This window comes from Desmodus rotundus, chromosome 7, assembly GCF_022682495.2.
Source record: "Desmodus rotundus isolate HL8 chromosome 7, HLdesRot8A.1, whole genome shotgun sequence".
In the NCBI taxonomy this organism is placed as follows: domain Eukaryota; kingdom Metazoa; phylum Chordata; class Mammalia; order Chiroptera; family Phyllostomidae; genus Desmodus; species Desmodus rotundus.
In genome coordinates this window covers 96,192,023-96,208,924 of record NC_071393.1, presented here as the reverse complement: position 1 = coordinate 96,208,924, position 16,902 = coordinate 96,192,023, and the positions used below count along the sequence as shown (strand labels likewise).

The window sequence follows — 16,902 nt, the reverse complement described above, 5'->3', positions numbered from 1 at the left end:
AACTGTATTTCAGAAGAGCGCTGATCATCTTGATTTGAGGTGGCGCCCGTCACTTCCCTCGGGGCATAGAAAATAAGATCTAACCACTGGGCAACTTGTCTTCACAAGGAGTGCCATGGTCGGTTAAGTGTACATTAACTCTACCGGTATTAAAAGGAGGTAAGAGTAATCAATGCACTTAGCTTGGAATGTACTTACTTTGTCTTTTTTGTCTGGGTGGGTACGTGAGAGGGTAGGTGGGGACATATATGTACAGGGTGGGGGAAAGTAGATTTCTAGTTGTGGGTATGTGCGACAGAGTTTATTCTTGTGTTAGTATTGATTAGTTACTGAATTTTCCATATGAACAACTGTGACCCTACTTTTGCCCCACCCTACATATTAGTGTGAGAGAGCAAGAGGGAAAATAGATACTGTGGTGACTTGGGAATTCACCTTTGAACTTCAGTTGGCTTCCTAATTCATACTAAAGAGAGTATTTATTGCCTCTTACTGATTCTGAACCATAGAAAACTAGCTGCCTCCTTTCTTACCAAATGTACGCTTTCTCCCAGGGAAGGAACATTAGAATAGATGGGGAGTAGTGCAAAGTAGGGCAAGAGCAAGAGGAGGGAGGAGTTGGATCACTGAGCTGAAATGCTTCCTGGGCACACAGCTTTCTTCAGCTCTCTCGACTGTTTCTTTTCATGTGGAACTCTAGGGGAAACAAGTTTACCAAGGAAGTGAGAAAGCAAGTAAGAGTTGCTGGAGAATTGGTGGCCATGTAAAACAGTTTCTTAAACAGGGAAAGAAATTTCTACTTGCACATAAAACTGGTGGAAAAGGTGTATCCTTACTACTGGATCTGGGTTGGCATTTAACTTCTACCTGAAAACAATACAAATTAACTATTTTAAGCTGTGAAACCAAGTTTGTAGTAACAGACCCAGCAATTAATCACCTGGTGTTTGTTTGTCTCTTCAAAAATGATGTATTACAGCTCCACCAGGTGGCTGCCAACAGTGTGAATGAGACAGGCTGACATCTACCAGGAGGAGGGAGAAGCTGCTACTGATTTTATTTGTGTCTCATTTGACTACAGCAGTCTCAGTTTAGTGAGGGGCGGAGACGGGAGACCATTGAAGGTTTTTCTAGGAAGTCTGTCTGGCACTGCCCCCCACCCCATACACATAAGAACACTATGACTCACTTTTGACATAAAAATACCCCAAACTATAGACAGTTTTCTGATGGGTAATTGTGTTGCAGACTCTTGTGTTCTGGTGCTCTCATTCTGACTATTATTTTTGGTTTGCATAAAAGGGCAATAGGTTAGTTTTGGCTTGTGGACCATGAGCCACTTGAGTGTGATGTAGCTCGGATGCTAACTCTCATGGCATGTAATGCATCACTGTAGTAGGAAGGGAGGTGCTGGTGACCTGAATTCCATTTTAGGCTCTGCTTCTGTTACGCAGGTGACTTTTTTGGCTCTCAGCTTTCTCATTTGTGAAATGAGTGAATTGTACTGGCTGGTCTCCAGACACTCTTAGCCATGTGCGCACACGTTTTAGTGATTTTTGTTTTAATTTGGAGAAGAATAAACTTGTTAAACATTTGGAATCAAATATAAAAGATGAGGGAGAAAAGCTATATTTAGTGTAGACATTTACATATTTTAAATTAAACTCTACATTATGATATTGATGATAAGAACTAGAATGAAACCGTCTTTACTATTCTCTTTAGTTCTAATATGGCACAGATGTGATAATAAAGTCCATATGCAGCCTTGCTGAAAGTATCTGATTAGACATAAAATGTTAAAAATAAGTAAATTGAGCCATCAAATTGTTTTAGGCAGCACAAATAATTTTTAAAAATCCAGCTACTAAAACATTGAAAGCTGAAATTCATTTTTCCAATTTATTAGTTCTATTCTCATCTAGGTTTAAAGAAAATAGAAAGAAATGGCTTCTTTCTATGTGTTAAGTAAATATCTTTATCACTTGAAAATCAGAGACAGCATAAAGTTAAAGTTTTAAGAGCTCTGAGTAACACTCATTGGTTTGTTCTTTTGTATTCATTAATAAAATGAACCATCCCTAATGGATTCACGTATTCTCAATTGCAGTTACTATGGCATTTTAATTGATTTTCTTTTCTTTTCTTTTAAAGATTGTATTTATTTATTTTTGGACAGGGGATGAGGGGTGAAAGAGGAGAGAAACATCAATATATGGTTGCCCTCGTGCACCCCCTACTGGGGACCTGGCCCGCAGCCCAAGGCATGTACCCTGACTGGGAATTGAACTGGCGACCCTTTGGTTCATAGGCTGGCACTCAATCCACTGAGCCACACCAGCCAGGCTGATTTTGGTTTTTCATGTTAGTTGAAGACACTGTCTTGGAAAAAGCATAACCCAAGTTTTATTCCAGTTTTTAACAATACAACCAGTGTAGGAAATACCAATAACTGATTGTGGTGATGGTAGAAATACTAGTCCCATGCTCCTTGTACTTTCCCTATTAACAACAAGATAATTCATTATTTTACTTTTTCTGCTTCCCCCTTAAAAATAATTGTTTATTTAAAAAATTACCCATGAATGAAGACTAGTCCATATGATGGCTCCTCCTACTCCTTCAAAACAATTAGTTTATACATTTTTTGCTACTCTCCTTTGTTTAGTTTGCCTTCTTCCATACGTGCTTTTATTGGCATGTTGCTGCGCCACCTGCTTGGAGTTTGAAGTATGAGCTTTGAATGCAACATGGACTTTGATCTCGAGGGTTTTTTTTCCTGGGAGACATCTAGATGAAAACTTAATCTTTGATTTTAATAACGTATGTGTTCTTTCTGCTTATTTCCTACCAGAATTTGTCATAAGGCTCCATGAGGGGTATTGCAGCTGGTTGCTATGGAATCAATTGATAGTGAAGATTATGACTTTGGATAGAAATTAAATGGAAAGAACCACAGATTTCTTAGAGACAGAGTAAAATCAGATTTTCAAATATTGGCCCAGACCTGTTAATTTAAAAGTAGCAATTCTGGTTTTGGTGAAAATTTTTAGAAAGTTAGTTTCAAAGTGTGCTTTATGTCAGAGGTATTTAATTGGCCAAAAAGTTCATATGGGTGTTTTTTTTTCCGTAAAAGACACATTTTTCATTTTCAGCAATAACTTCATGGGTTTGGATATTTTGAGTATGTCGTCTATCTCCTGCATGGTAGAACGTTGATTGTTCTCAATGTCTCAGTTTGATCGCTGTCAATTTCAGCTGGTCTACCCATGACCACGGAGCATTGTCCAGTGAGCAGTCTCCAGCACGATACTTCCCAGACCACTTTTGACCCATTCGATCAGTCATGGCACCTTCTCCATGGACTAAACAAATCTTTTTTCACGTTTCAGTTGTGTTTTTACCTTTCTTGAAATAATAAAGCATAATATGCCAAAAGCGTTGTGTATTTTCTTCCATCTTCATTAAAATGGCTGCACAAAAGTTCACCAATTTTGATGTTGTTTTTTTAAAATGCACACTGGTATGACAGCTGTCATAATACAGACTAAGAAAATGGTTTCGAATGAAGTTAGACAACTAAGCAATACTAGAGCCATCGTATGGAAAAAGACAAGCAAAGTTTTTGGCCAACCTAATAAAGTCTTATTTTCTGTTCCTGCTAATAACCACATGATGAAAGGTTACCAATGGGAAAAAATGCACATACACACATGCACATGCATGCTTCATATATGATCTTACATGTTCCTAGCAGTCTTTTGGACTAAATAATTTTCCCATATCTTTTTGCTCAGCAAAAACTATGGCAGTATTCCAAATGTATAACCTTCGCTCTGGAATCTAAAACTTAATTTTTAGTTTTCAGTGTCTTTCAGTGAGTTTGAGAAACACCTTACATGTTCATCAATATTATGCATTGAAAAGGTCCTTGTGGCCATCTTGCTGAACTTTTTTTATAATAACCCAAGTAGAGGCGTGTTATTTTACTTCGCTAAGTTCATTTTCCACACCTGTATAAAATGGAGGTTGTAGGTATGAGCATGAGAGATGAGAGTGTAGGTTAAAACAATTTCTAATGTTTCTTCCAGTTCTAAATATTTTACAACATTATGGAAGCAAAATGCTTTGATGGTTCCATGACCACGTCTATTTTTGGCTTTTACTGGAAGAATTTCATTAGTTATACCCATGCTGGAAACGGGTTGCTGAAGGATTTAGTTACATTCTACATCATTTTATTTGCTTGGCTATTAAACATTTAAATTTCGCCAGAAGTGTCTTTGTCAAATAAGAATTTGAGTTGGCTTTCAAAGAACCTGAACAGGACTGAATATAAATGGAATTAGAGTCATTTATCAGGATTCTTTTATTTTGTTAATTGAATTAATGTGTAAGCATTTGACCCAAGGAATATGTGTCACTCCTTATTTTTTAATGGCTTGACCTTAATGCTGTCTTCCTTTTGGCAATAAGTACGAAATAGTCACAGGTTTTTTAGGATTCTTATCTTCAATCTCCCATGAAGTTCACAAGCAATAAAATAAATACAGCTGTCATTCTCTCCTATTTGTTCTTTTATGGGTGTTGGGTGAGAGGACTATTTTGTTCTCCACCTAATCTGATCGCAATAGTGTTTCTGTTCTTACAGTAAAAAGCCAATGAGTTAAATTGTGTCACAATTACTTTTGTAATCAAATGGTCAGAGAAGAAGATACCCTAATAAATGTGAGGCCCTTTGAAATCCTTATACGAAGGGAAGCAGCCTAAGTACCATCTTATTCTGAAGTATCTTACTGAGAAAATCAACTGAAGTACATTGGTTTTGCACTTCCCATGGTAACGTTGTGTCATTTATTTAGATATCCTTGGAACAGAAGATCTTGTGGTGGAAGCAACTGCCAATGATGCTGTGAGATTTTATCCTTGGACCATTGATAACAAGTACTATTCAGCGGACATCAACCTATGTGTAGTGCCGAACAAGTTTCTAGTCACCGCAGAGATTGCGGAGTCTGTCCAGGCATTTGTGGTTTACTTTGACAGCACACAGGTAAGATTTTCTTTTTCATGGAATCGTAAATAAGGAATTATCTCGTGCTTGCTTTTTTTGTAACCCCTTGTGTGTGTGTGTGTGTGTGTGTGTGTGTGTAAGAGTTCTCTTAACGTCTGTTTTTCTGCTTTTGTTTGTTTGTTTTTCCTCCCTCTAGAAATCTGGTCTTGATGGTGTCTCCTCCTGGCTCCCACTGGCAGAAGCATGGTTAGCTGAGGTGATGATCCTGGTCTGCGACAGAGTGTCTGAGAACGGTGAGGGGCTCTGACGGGACGGTGGTTTGTACGCGCGTTTGCCCTTCCTCGGTAAACAGCACATTTGTGTCCTCCACTTAGAATCGCGTATCTCATTTGACTGTGTTCCTTTACAGCGGTGTTTTCAGCTAATTTCTCTTTAGAATCTTGCAATATTTACCTTTTTCTTCTTTTTTTTAAATAATGGACACTTGCATTTGAGAAATCATTTTCTTTATATTTATTTTGGGTTCCTGTAGAATAATACTGACATTAATGGAAACACGTTTGTGGGTAGTATTGCAGCAATATTCATATTTTATTTTTACTTATGAAGGTTTTTTTTCCATATTATTTTAGGTGTAAACCGACAAAAAGCTCAAGAATGGTGTATAAAACATGGCTTTGAACTGGTAGAACTTAGTCCGGAAGAGTTGCCTGAGGAGGACGGTAAGTGTTTATGTCGAGAGAAAGCATGGCATTTGGTTTGAGATACGAGATTAGCTCATTTGTGGGAGAAAAATCACAGTGAAATTCAAAAACATTCTTTTTCCCCTAGCTGCTTGAAAAGATTTCTGCAAAATTCATTGATGTGGTCGTACCATTAATCAAATGATCCATTTTGGGGGAGTCACTACTCATTTTAGGAGTTTTGAAATGTTTGTTTTTCTCTTGCATAAAGGTAGAGGATTTCAACCTTAAATTTTAGTCATTTCCCTAATCTCTTATCCTTTCCCTACATCCAAAAAATGAGAGTTTGACCTGTATTCATAAGTTGGTAAAGTTTATGGTCCTTATTTGGAATTCCTAGTAACCTAAGGCTGAATTTCCAGGAGCCATAGATGTATGTCAGTCCTATTTGTATGTGTTTTGGACATTTGAAACCAGGAATGGACTCAGAATACCCTCTTGGAGTAGCTCTGCGCTTAGCTGCCTTCTACCACAGTCTGGACCTTCTTCTGTTGCTTCCTGCTCTTCATTTCCCCTCCCGCGTTTCTGTTCTCATCTGTACTCCTTCCGCGTACACCTGTGCTAGCTGCTATGGCATCTACAAAGATAAGATGGATTTTGACCCATCAAAACCTTATAATCTGGTACAAGAGATAAAACATGTATACAAATAATTGAATCGCCAAATGGGATATAGTAAGTATTATTTTAAAAATATTGGTACTGTGGTATTTCAGAGACAGAAGAGATTATTTTAAAGAAGGAATTGACACCATGAACTCTCACATGTCAGCTGGTCCATTGGGGAAGAAATGGGAACGTACTAGAATTATGTTTAGAGGACCAGTGGGGAGGAGGCATTGAGAAGATGCCAGTTGTTCCAAAAAGCATTCTAGGCAGGGGCAACCAATACAAATTAAATTACATGGGTAGACTATAAGTAATCCTTACATGAAACATATGTTTTAAAAGAATTAAGAAGTGTCTTTCTATATTATGGATTGTTTGAAAATTTTTTCCAAAGTGTTATCTTTGGGAATAAAACCTTTCCAAAGAAGAGGACAAAAGGGTAATAAAAAGGCGATTTTCCTCCCTGTGCACTTTTACGAAGATTGAAAACGAACAAGTGCAATGTCTCATCCCACGTTTCTCTAGGTCCCCTGAGACCCGAGCCCTGTTCTGCGTGTGGAGCCTGCGTGTCGTCCCTGATCCTTGGCACTCGAGTTTCCTCTTCTTCCCGCTGTCCTTGAGAGTCAGCCTCCGAGTTGTTTATTTAAATCTGTTTTCAGTTTGGAATTTCTGCTCCTTTATACCACCACACTTCTTGTTCTTTGTCTGAACAGTGTTCTTAAATTAATTCAGCTTAATCTTAAAGTAGATTTTTGACATATCCTCTTTAGGTAATGTAACTGAAACTCCGTAGAGCTTTTTAATGGAAATAGTTCTCAAGCCACATGCCCTCACCCTTTATTTGCATGTATTACTTGAACATCAGTATGAGAGCTTATGCTTGTTTGTATTAAACTGCATCTTACTGGCTCTTCAGACCATATTTTTGGTTCTTCATTATATCATCTGAAGTGTTAGTTATTCTTTTAAGAACTGAGTCATTCATAGTTAAGATAAGTGTGGCTTTTATTTCTTCATTTAAACATTGATGGTAATAGCCTTAGCTGGTGTGGCTCAGTGGATTGAGTGCCAGCCTGCAATTCAAAGGGTCACCGGTTCGATTCCCATTCTAAGGCACATGCCTAGGTTGCTGTCCAGGTCCCCAGTAGGGGGCGTGCGAGAGGCATCCACACATTGGTGTGTCTCTCCCTCTCTTTCTCCTTCCCCTCTCTAAAATAAATAAAATCTTTTAAAAAATCTATAAAAAGAAACATTGATGGTGATAAACTCATGTAGAGTATTTTTGGTTTAATTCTTACCATGTTTCTGTTAAGTTGGTAGGTTGGTATTTTTTATTTATTTAAATTTTAATTAGATTTCATTTATTTTATTTATAGAGAGAGGGGAAGGGAAGGAGAAAGAGAAATAGAGAAACAGTAATGTGTGGTTGACTCTCAAGCGCCCCCTACTGGGGAACTGGCAACCCAGGCATGTGCCCTGACTGGGAATTGAACCCGAAAGGTTCGCAGGCCCACGCTCAATCCACTGAGCTATATACCAGCTAGGGTGATAGGTTAGTATTTTTTAAATGATTCATCAATGTCTCAGTTACTGCTGAGTGCCTACTGTTGTTCAGACACTGTTTTAGGCAGTGGGAATAATGAACTCAGTAAGACGTGATTCCTACCTTCAAGGAGCATCCAGTCTAGAGGAGGTTACACTAGTAAATCGTCAGTTCCACTGCATCTTTATTCTAGGAAAGGAGGGCATGGAGTGGTGTCATCCCCACTTTTCTTTAAGAATAGCATAAGTGATATTTGCTCTTGATCAAATAGCTAATAAGTTGTAGAGCCCTGGGTTCAAATTCATTTCTAGTGGCCAGGCCAGTCCAGGCCACTGGAGACAGGTTGTATGTGGACTGTGCTCCGTAAACTCATAGGACACTTTCTTTTTTCAGCCATATGCAGTCTTGAAATACTCATTATCTGAAGGATCTCCATTTCTTTTATGCACATTCATACCTACAGTGTAGCTAGGAATACCACCCTATCACGGATGTGCTAACTGGGATTAGCACCTTGTTTTTAGAGTACTATCAATTAAATTGCAGAAGCAGGATAATACCAATACTAAACTAAGTTGTTGGCTATTTTTAATGACAGTTCGTCTGCCTCTTACACTGCAGTAATAGTAATTTCACTTCTCTAAACTATCTTTCTCCAATCAGGACGTTGTTCTCTAGATATCTGTTATAAACAATTATTTTGTTTCCCAGGAGAAGAAAAGTCATTTGCAGGATTTTTTAGCATACTAAGAGGACCATTCCTGCCTTCAGCAAAATCGTTCTCTATAAATAACCCTGAATGGGTAGTACTCTAGCATTCTCCCAGGACTGTGTAATTAACAGAAACTGACATTTTCAGGAGAATATGAGTAGGTACCATTGGTGAGGCAATGGGGATGATGGTATTATATAAGCCTCTTAATATGGAGTGTTCTTCTCATTGTTCTAGTTTCTAGAATATTCTTATGGGAGCTCTGAGTTCTATATTTGCTTTGGTTTTTTTCCCCCTCATTATATAAGTTATTATGTGAAGTAACAACTAGATAAGCAAAATAAGTAAGTCACAATTATTTAAAAATGTGGCTTGGTATACACACACGTGTGTTTGTATGCACGAGGGCATGTATAAATTTATATGTTTTACCCCCTGGTTAGATGACTTCCCAGAATCTACAGGAGTAAAGCGGATTGTTCAAGCCCTGAATGCTAACGTCTGGTCCAACGTAGTGATGAAGAATGGTAAGTACTTGGGACTAAATGTGCTGAGGAGTTTTCCTCCTACTTCTTGTAAGGTTAAAATTATTTGGGTATATCTGGAACCATAGAATTACGTCAGATCTGTAGACTTGTTCAACTTTAAGTCCCCAGTTGAAAGAAAAACCAAAAGTAACGCGTCTAAGAATTTTAAATACATGTTTAATAATTAATTCAGTAAGAATTTCGAGCTTGCCTGTAATATGCCTAGCATTGTCTTTGGCTTTGAGAAATACCCACAATATTATAAAACATGAACCCTCTCCTTAAGGAGCTCGTGGTCCACCTGAGCAAAACTTGCACTTTTTCAATGCTAAAATCATGCATGGCAGTTCCAGGTGAGTACAGAATGACTGATACAAGCAGTAGTGCCCACAGGTCAGAGAAGTGGCCTTAGCTGTGGGCTTGAGTATACAGAGTGAGCCTCAAGGAGAAAGTGGATCTTGGCAGGAGTCTTCACAGGATGGTCAAGGTTCGGGCTGGTGGAGAGGGAAAGTGACAAGCAGGGGAGGAAGCATTGCATCGATAGTAGTGGTCGTATATTCTAGGCAGGGGTGTCCGACCTTCTGGCGTCTCTGGTCCACACTGGAAGAAGAGTTGTCTTGGACCACACATTACATTGTGACATATAATCACAAAAAAATCTCATAATGTTTTGAGTAAATTTACGATTTTGTGTTGGGCCGCATTCATAGCCATCCTGGGCTGCATGCAGCCTGTGGGCTGCGGGTTGAACACCCCTGTTAGAGTCACTAGTAGAAACTCACCTAGCAGTTGGAGCTGCTAGCTTAGAAGAGAGAGGCCTGAATGCTAGGCAGGAGAATCTGGGCTTTGTCCTGTAGGAGTCAGTAACTAGAGGTTTTTTAACAAGAGTGATGCAGAGAAGTTGGCGTCTTTGAAAGGTTAATATCATGGTGATGTGCAGGTGTTTGGCAGTTGGAGCAAGTGGAGGTAGAGCCTGGAGTCAGGGAGACTAGGCAGCTGTTACAGCGGCTCACGAGTAGGGTGTCGGGGCCTGGGCGGAAGTGGTGGCCGTGATCGTGGGGTGGAAGGCTAGATCTGGAACGCAGTCTGAAGCAGGCAGGCTGGTCAGTGCACATGAGGCTCCTGTGTCCGGATCCATTTCATGAGGCTGCAGTGACAAGGTACCATGAGCAGGATGGCTTAAAAAAACAGGTATTTATTGTCCCATAGTTCTAGAAGCCAGAGTTGTAAAATCAAGGTGTCAGCAGGGCCATGCTCCCTCTGAAGGGGGTAGGGAAGGATCTGTTCCACGTCTCTTCTAGCTTCTGGTAGTTGTTCGGCTTGGGGCAGCATAACTCCAGTCTTCATATGGCATTCTTCCTGTGTGCCTGTCTGTGTCCAAATTTCTTCATTTTATGAGAACTATAGTCATGTTGAAATAAGGGCCCACCCAACTTCAGTGTGACCTCATCTTAACTAAATACATCTGCAGTGACCCTATTTCCAAATAAAGTCACATTCTAAAGTATTGGGACTCAGAACTTCAACATACGAGTTTTGCAGGGATACAGTTCAACCTGTAACATAGTCCTCTAGGAACTGCTGCCAGGGGAGTGTTTTTCTCTCCTGTAGCACTCGGCTCCCCTGGAAGCAGTGCTACCTAGCAGCACAGCTACAGACAGGAATGAGAAGAATCACAGTTTTAGTGAGGTTCCCCCATCTTCGCTGAGATGAAGGGTTGAGTGGCAGGTCAGTTTTATAGAAGTAAAACATTCATCTCAATTTTTGGTCAACACTTGAGTGTTAAGTGTGACCGGGGCCCTTCAGCTTCCTGGGATCTTGTCTAACCCATGTCGTCATTGGAGAAGCTCCTTCTGGAGATAAGATGGCCAGGGCCTCCCTCCTCCCCTTTTCTTCCCCTCTCTCCTTCTTTATTCTTTCTGAGGGGGATCTAATGTGTCAGTTGCATTAAATTGCAAAGATACGAAATTATTTTTATCGTGTCAGCATTCCAAATAAGGCCCCGATAGATCTAGAAAAAAAATACGGAGATTTTAGCCTCTGTTGTCATCCCCCTGTTTAAGAAAAATAACTCAAACTGAGGCGTGGCACTGTTTATTCGTTCATTCAGCAAATCTTTGTTGAGCGTTTCTCATAGTGAGGCATTGCTGTAGACTATATCTTCACTATAAAAGTATGTTTAAGTTATGGTACATAACCTGAATCAATTTGGAATAAAATTATATTCAGTGGTGCTTATTGTATTTATGAGAAGTATTTTCAGAAAAGCTTATTTGGTGTCAGTCACGTTTTGAAACATCTCCCCCCTCCCAAGTTCGTCCATTAAGGAAGTACTTGCCTTATAACATACACTTGTGTCTATAAATTTAGAAGCTGTATTGAATATACTTTATTACTTTGGAGTTATGGTGAAAGGTAGTTTCTGGAAAAAAAAAAAAAGCCATTCTGCTGAGACACTAAATGATATTCTTAAGAGACCTGAAAAGCAATGAGGCACACTGTGAACATTTCATGGTTCTTTTCCCTGAAGTATCTTTGCTTTCTTTCTTTCTCGACAGTATTGGTACGTTGGTTTGCCGTTAATCAAACACCAAAATATTGCCATTAGCTGAATTCCTTGTTTAAGAAGATCCTAGCCAGCATGGTATGAAGGAAACTTAACTCTCTTTGCTCTAGGAGGAGTCCTAGATAAGGATGTCCAGTGACATTTGGATACAGCCTAGGTCCTAGGAAGCGTGAAGGACATCGTTGAAAAGCCCCACACCTTAGAGCAGAGCAAAGCTCTGTGCGAATATATGGTGGGTCATCGTGCTCTTCCAGGCCAGGGCAGCCCACCGCCTGTGCTCTTGGCAGGCCCTTGCCGTGCGGGCGGTCTGTCTGAGGGCCTGGTGGGCTGCACCTTGCTCTCAGCAGGCTTTTCTGGAATGTGTCTGCCAGCAGGTGCGCAGGCTGGTTTATTTGTTTGGCTGGGCTCCGTCTTCTCTACTTCTTTTTCTCTTTCCTTTCCCTTCCTTTTTTGCCCTCTCCTTTTATTTTTCTCCTTCTTTTTTAAAATTGTGGTTAAATATACATAGCATAAAATTTACCATTTTAACCATTTTTAAGTGAACAGTTCAGAAGCATTAAGTACATTAATATTTCTGTGCAGCCATCACAGTTTAAAACTTTTTAAACCAAAAATTTTTTAAAATAAAAAAGTTGGTTGACAAAGTAAAGAAAGACACTGGAGGTATTCTTTTTTGTTATTGTTTTCAAATGGAAAGTTTAACCAATTATTTAATGAAAGAATACATTTTTATACAAGATATTTGAGAGTAAGAGAGGTAGCATACCTAATTCATTCTAAGGCTAGCTTCACGTGATTCATACACCTAAAGATAGTATCGATGAAGAAAATTAAGAGGCCATCTCATTCATAAACATAGATGCATGATCTTAATAAAAATATTAGCAACCCTGCCCTGGCTGGTGTGGCTCAGTGGATTGAGTGCCGGCCTGCAAAGCAAAAGGTCACTGGTTCAATTCCCCGTCAGGGCACATGCCTGGGTGGTGGGCCTTGTCCCTGGTTGTTCTCTCTCCCTCCCTTCCCTTCTCTCCTAAATAAATAAATAAATAAATAAAATCTTAAAAGATATTAGCAACCCTAAGCCAGAAATACATAAAAAGAATATATCATGACCTAATTGGGTTATTCCAAGCTCATAACATTCTTGTTTAAATTTATTTAAATCACCACAGGAACAGGTTACAGGGGGAAAAAAATCACATGAATATGGCAATCAAAGAAAAAAAGCATTTAAAAGCTTCAAACTCTTTTTTGGGGGGGATGAAGAAACTGCACAAATCGCGATGGACCCCTGTGGCAGAGATGGATAGCACGTCACACAGTAAGGAGGGGGGGGCAGGGGCAGCACCACCTCTCACTCGCAGGGCACTGACCCTGGGTTTGCTGTCGCTTTTGTTAGAAAAGTCACTGCATCCCAGTTGACTCTGGAGATTATTGCATTGCAAATTCTATAACCCAGGTAATTATTAGGGGTGATGCATTACCCATTTAGTATTTATCAAGTGGTAATGGAACACTGAAGTTATGCCATACTGGTGTTTAATTTTGAACTGATCCAGGAAAATATTAGTTTGAAACTCTGTAAAAAAATCCATTTTAAATGTGCTTAGTTTGGAAAAATAATTCCAATTCTATTTAGTAAAAACCATGAAAATTTAGCAGTTACGGCAAATAGCCCTGAAAATGTACAACTCTGACGAGGGTTTTATTTCTTTGCACTTTATCGTCCACTTGATATTCAAAGGCCAAATATTTAATTTGAAAATCTAGTCAATTAAAAATTTAAAAATGAGTAGCTTCCTTCCTTCCTTTCACCACAATAGAGTAGATATGTTTCCTAAATAGGAATTCATATTCTTGGAAGCTCGATTCTTTGCTTCTTGCAAGTCTGAACTACTTACCTGGTTATAGGGTAGATACCCTAATAACTCCTTGTCTCTAGTCTCTTCCTTAAAAGTTGATAACACACAAACCACCAAAGAAAAGATGGGTAAATTGGACTTAACCAAAATTAAAAACTTATGTTCTTCAAAGGACACTTAGGAAGCTGAAGAGTTAACCTTCCGAATCTGTAAACCACGTATTTGGTAAGGATCTAGTGTCTAGAATGTACAAAGAAATCTTAAAAAAAAAAAAAAACTTTATTTTTATTGTTGACACTGTTACAGATGTCCCCATTCCCTGCCCCCCTTGCCCATCTCCACCCAGCCCCTACCCACCCACCCCCAGCATCACTGTTGTCTGTGTCTATGGGTTGTGCATGCATATTCTTTGGCCAATCCCTTCACCTTCTTTCATCCAGTCCCCCCCAGGACCCTCCCCTATAAAGAACTCTTATAACTCAATTAAATAAAAGACAAAAGCCCAGTTAAAAAATGGCAAAGGAGTTGAATAGACATTTTTCTGAAGAAGATACACAAATGGCCAGCAAGCACATGAAAAGATGTTTAACATTGTTCAACACTAGAGAAATCGCAGCCACAGTGAGCTGTCACTTCATACCCACTAGGCTGGCCATAACCAAAGAGAGGCAGCAACAAGTGTTGGTGAGGTCATGGAGAAGTCAGAGCCCTCGTACCCTGCTAGTGGGAATGTAAAGTGCCAGCCACTTTGGAACAGTAGTGGTTGCTCAAAAAAAAATAAACCATATGACCCGACATTTTCACTCATAGGTATAATACCCACGAGAACTGAAAACGTATGTCCGCCCAAAAACTGGTACAGAAATGTTTTCTCGCAGCATTATTTGTAATGGCCAAAAGTGGAAGCAACTGAAGTGGAAGCAGTTGCTGAAAACAAAATGTGGTATATTCATGCAGTGGAATATGATTCTGCCACCAGAAAAAATGAAGCATGGGTGGTCGCTACCACGTGGATGACCTCAAAAACAGTATGCTAGTGAACACCGCCTGACACAAAGGCCGCCTATTTTATGATTTCGGTTATAGGAAGTGTCCAGAATAGTTACATTCATAGAGATGGAAAGTAGATCAGTGGTTCCGAGGGGTTGGGAGGAGGGGTTGCTAACAGGTGCAGAGTTTCTTTTGGGGCTGATTAGAATGTTCCGGCATTACCTAGTGGTGAGGGTTGCACAACTTTGTGAATATTCTAAAAACAACTGATTTTTACATGTTTAAAAACGTGAATATCTCAATGAGAAAGAAGGAGGGAGAAAAGAAAGGGAGGGAGGGAGGGAGGACCACTGATGGTGACAGTAATGTGGAGGGGGTGGTGGTGGCAGGAGGAAGCGAGGTGGTAATCATGCCCATAGCAGCTGCTTACGTACATACTTTATCTTATTTAGTCACGATATTCATAGGAGTGAGGTTTAAAGAGGTCAAGCAGTTTTCCTAAGGTCATGTAACTCATCAGTTCTCCAACTTGTTTGCACATAGGAATCACCCAGGGAACTTCAAAAAGTACTGATGCCTGACTCTCACTCCCAGAGACTCTGATTAATTATCTCCAAATAATTATAACATGCAGCATAGTTTGAGAACTACTAATATTAGCTGTTAACTATCGAAGCCCTGATTTGAATTTAGACCTTTATAATTTTGAAGTCTTATGCGTTTACTTACTGTATCGCCTATCTTATAAATTACCATGTTGTAAAGAAACTTGTCTTTATTGCTGTTTCTCTAAAGAATCAAATGATAGTTCCCAGTTTCAATACTGCCACTCAGCTGTGTGACCTTAGGCAGATCTCATTCTTTCTGGCTTTATTTGTTTATTTAAAAATTAAATTTATTGAGTTAACATTGGTTAATAACATAACATTCAGACGTACATTATAATTTCATATATGTATACTCTATCACATGTCTACCCCCGAAATCTAGTTTCTTTATCATTTATTTGACCCTTTACCCACCCATCCCCCTCGCTAACCCCCTTCCTCTTTGGTGACCACTATTCTGTTGTCTCTATCTGTGAGTTTCTTTTTGTTTGTTTTGTTAGTTTGTGTGTTACTTTTTGTTTTATATTCCACATATGAGTGAAATCATATGTTTTTTGTCCTTTTTCTGTCTGACTTACTTCACTCAGCATTATACTTTCAAGATCAATCCGTGTCATAATGGCAGTATTTCATCTTTTTATGACTGAATAGTATTCCCCCGTGTGCGTGTTTGCGTATACACACTCCACATTTCTTTAGTCATCCATGAGGTTGATCTCCATCCCGGGCTTCCAGCTCTGGCTGCATATTCAAATCACCTTGGATGCTGTTATAACTTGTGCAGTCTGGGCCTCCCACAGACCATTCGTCTCAGATGGGAGGGGTTGCCGTAGCATTTTTTAAGTGCCTCAGGAATTCAAATACGCAAGCCCTGTTGAGAACCACTGACATAAGTGATAGTTATCTAGTTCTAACTTGTAAATCTGCTTAATCCACGGGAGTGAACTAGGCCTTTTGAAGGCAGCATCAGCTCCCTGACTGACTTGCGTTCTTCTCACCCTAAATTAGGTAGTATTCGCAAGTCCCTCCTGACTTGACAAGCCAGCGAAAGGAGGCAGGACTGTGCCCAGTGTAGAGCTGCCTAGAGGCAGAGGGAGAAGGAGTGGGCTGTGCTCTCTACTCTTCCTTGGTCTTATTTCCGGTTTGGGCTGTGTCAGGACAAGGCCACCAGTGTTTGTGTTAAACAGACCTCCTTGAGATCTGAAAGAAGTAACAGCCTTTTTAAGTAGCTGATTGCCAAAGAACATCCTTGAGACTCTGGGCCATTTGAGTTTTTCTTCTGTCAACCTCACCTCTCTCTGTGGTCCACAATTTAAGATTTAGTTTCAAGTGTTCATTCATTCAAAAAGTATTTACTGAGCACTTACTGTGTGCCAGGCATTGGTCTGTGTGCTTAGGACACATCCATGAGCCAAATGAATAAAACGTCTTGTCCTTGGAGCTTTCATTTCGGTGGACGGCAGTAGCAAATAGACAGTACAAAGTAATCGGTCTGTTAGAAGGTAAGTGGTATGGAAAAAATAAGAAACCAGGGCTAGGGGCATCGAGATTTCCCGATAGATTGTGGTATTAAATTGGGTGGTCAGAGTAGGTCTTCTTGATGTCTTGAGATCTGCAGAAGGAGATGAGGCATCTCACCGTGCGGGGGTCCGGGAGAAGAGCCTATCAGGTGCAGGGAACAGCCACAGCAAAGGCCCTAAGGCGAAAGCATGCCTGCCTCGTGTGAAG

At 39.8% G+C, this 16,902-nt stretch overlaps 1 protein-coding gene across 2 annotated transcripts in view; it reads left to right on the top strand.

The window, feature by feature from the left end:
- Positions 1-16,902, top strand: part of AAGAB (alpha and gamma adaptin binding protein) — a 50,540-nt gene that overhangs the window by 11,087 nt on the left and 22,551 nt on the right. For both annotated transcript variants that reach the window (XM_024567579.4, XM_024567578.4), the window contains exons 2-5: positions 4,863-5,053; positions 5,211-5,307; positions 5,647-5,736; positions 9,065-9,148. In XM_024567579.4, coding sequence (XP_024423347.2) covers positions 4,863-5,053; positions 5,211-5,307; positions 5,647-5,736; positions 9,065-9,148 — 462 coding nt within the window. The remainder of the gene's footprint in view (positions 1-4,862; positions 5,054-5,210; positions 5,308-5,646; positions 5,737-9,064; positions 9,149-16,902) is intronic.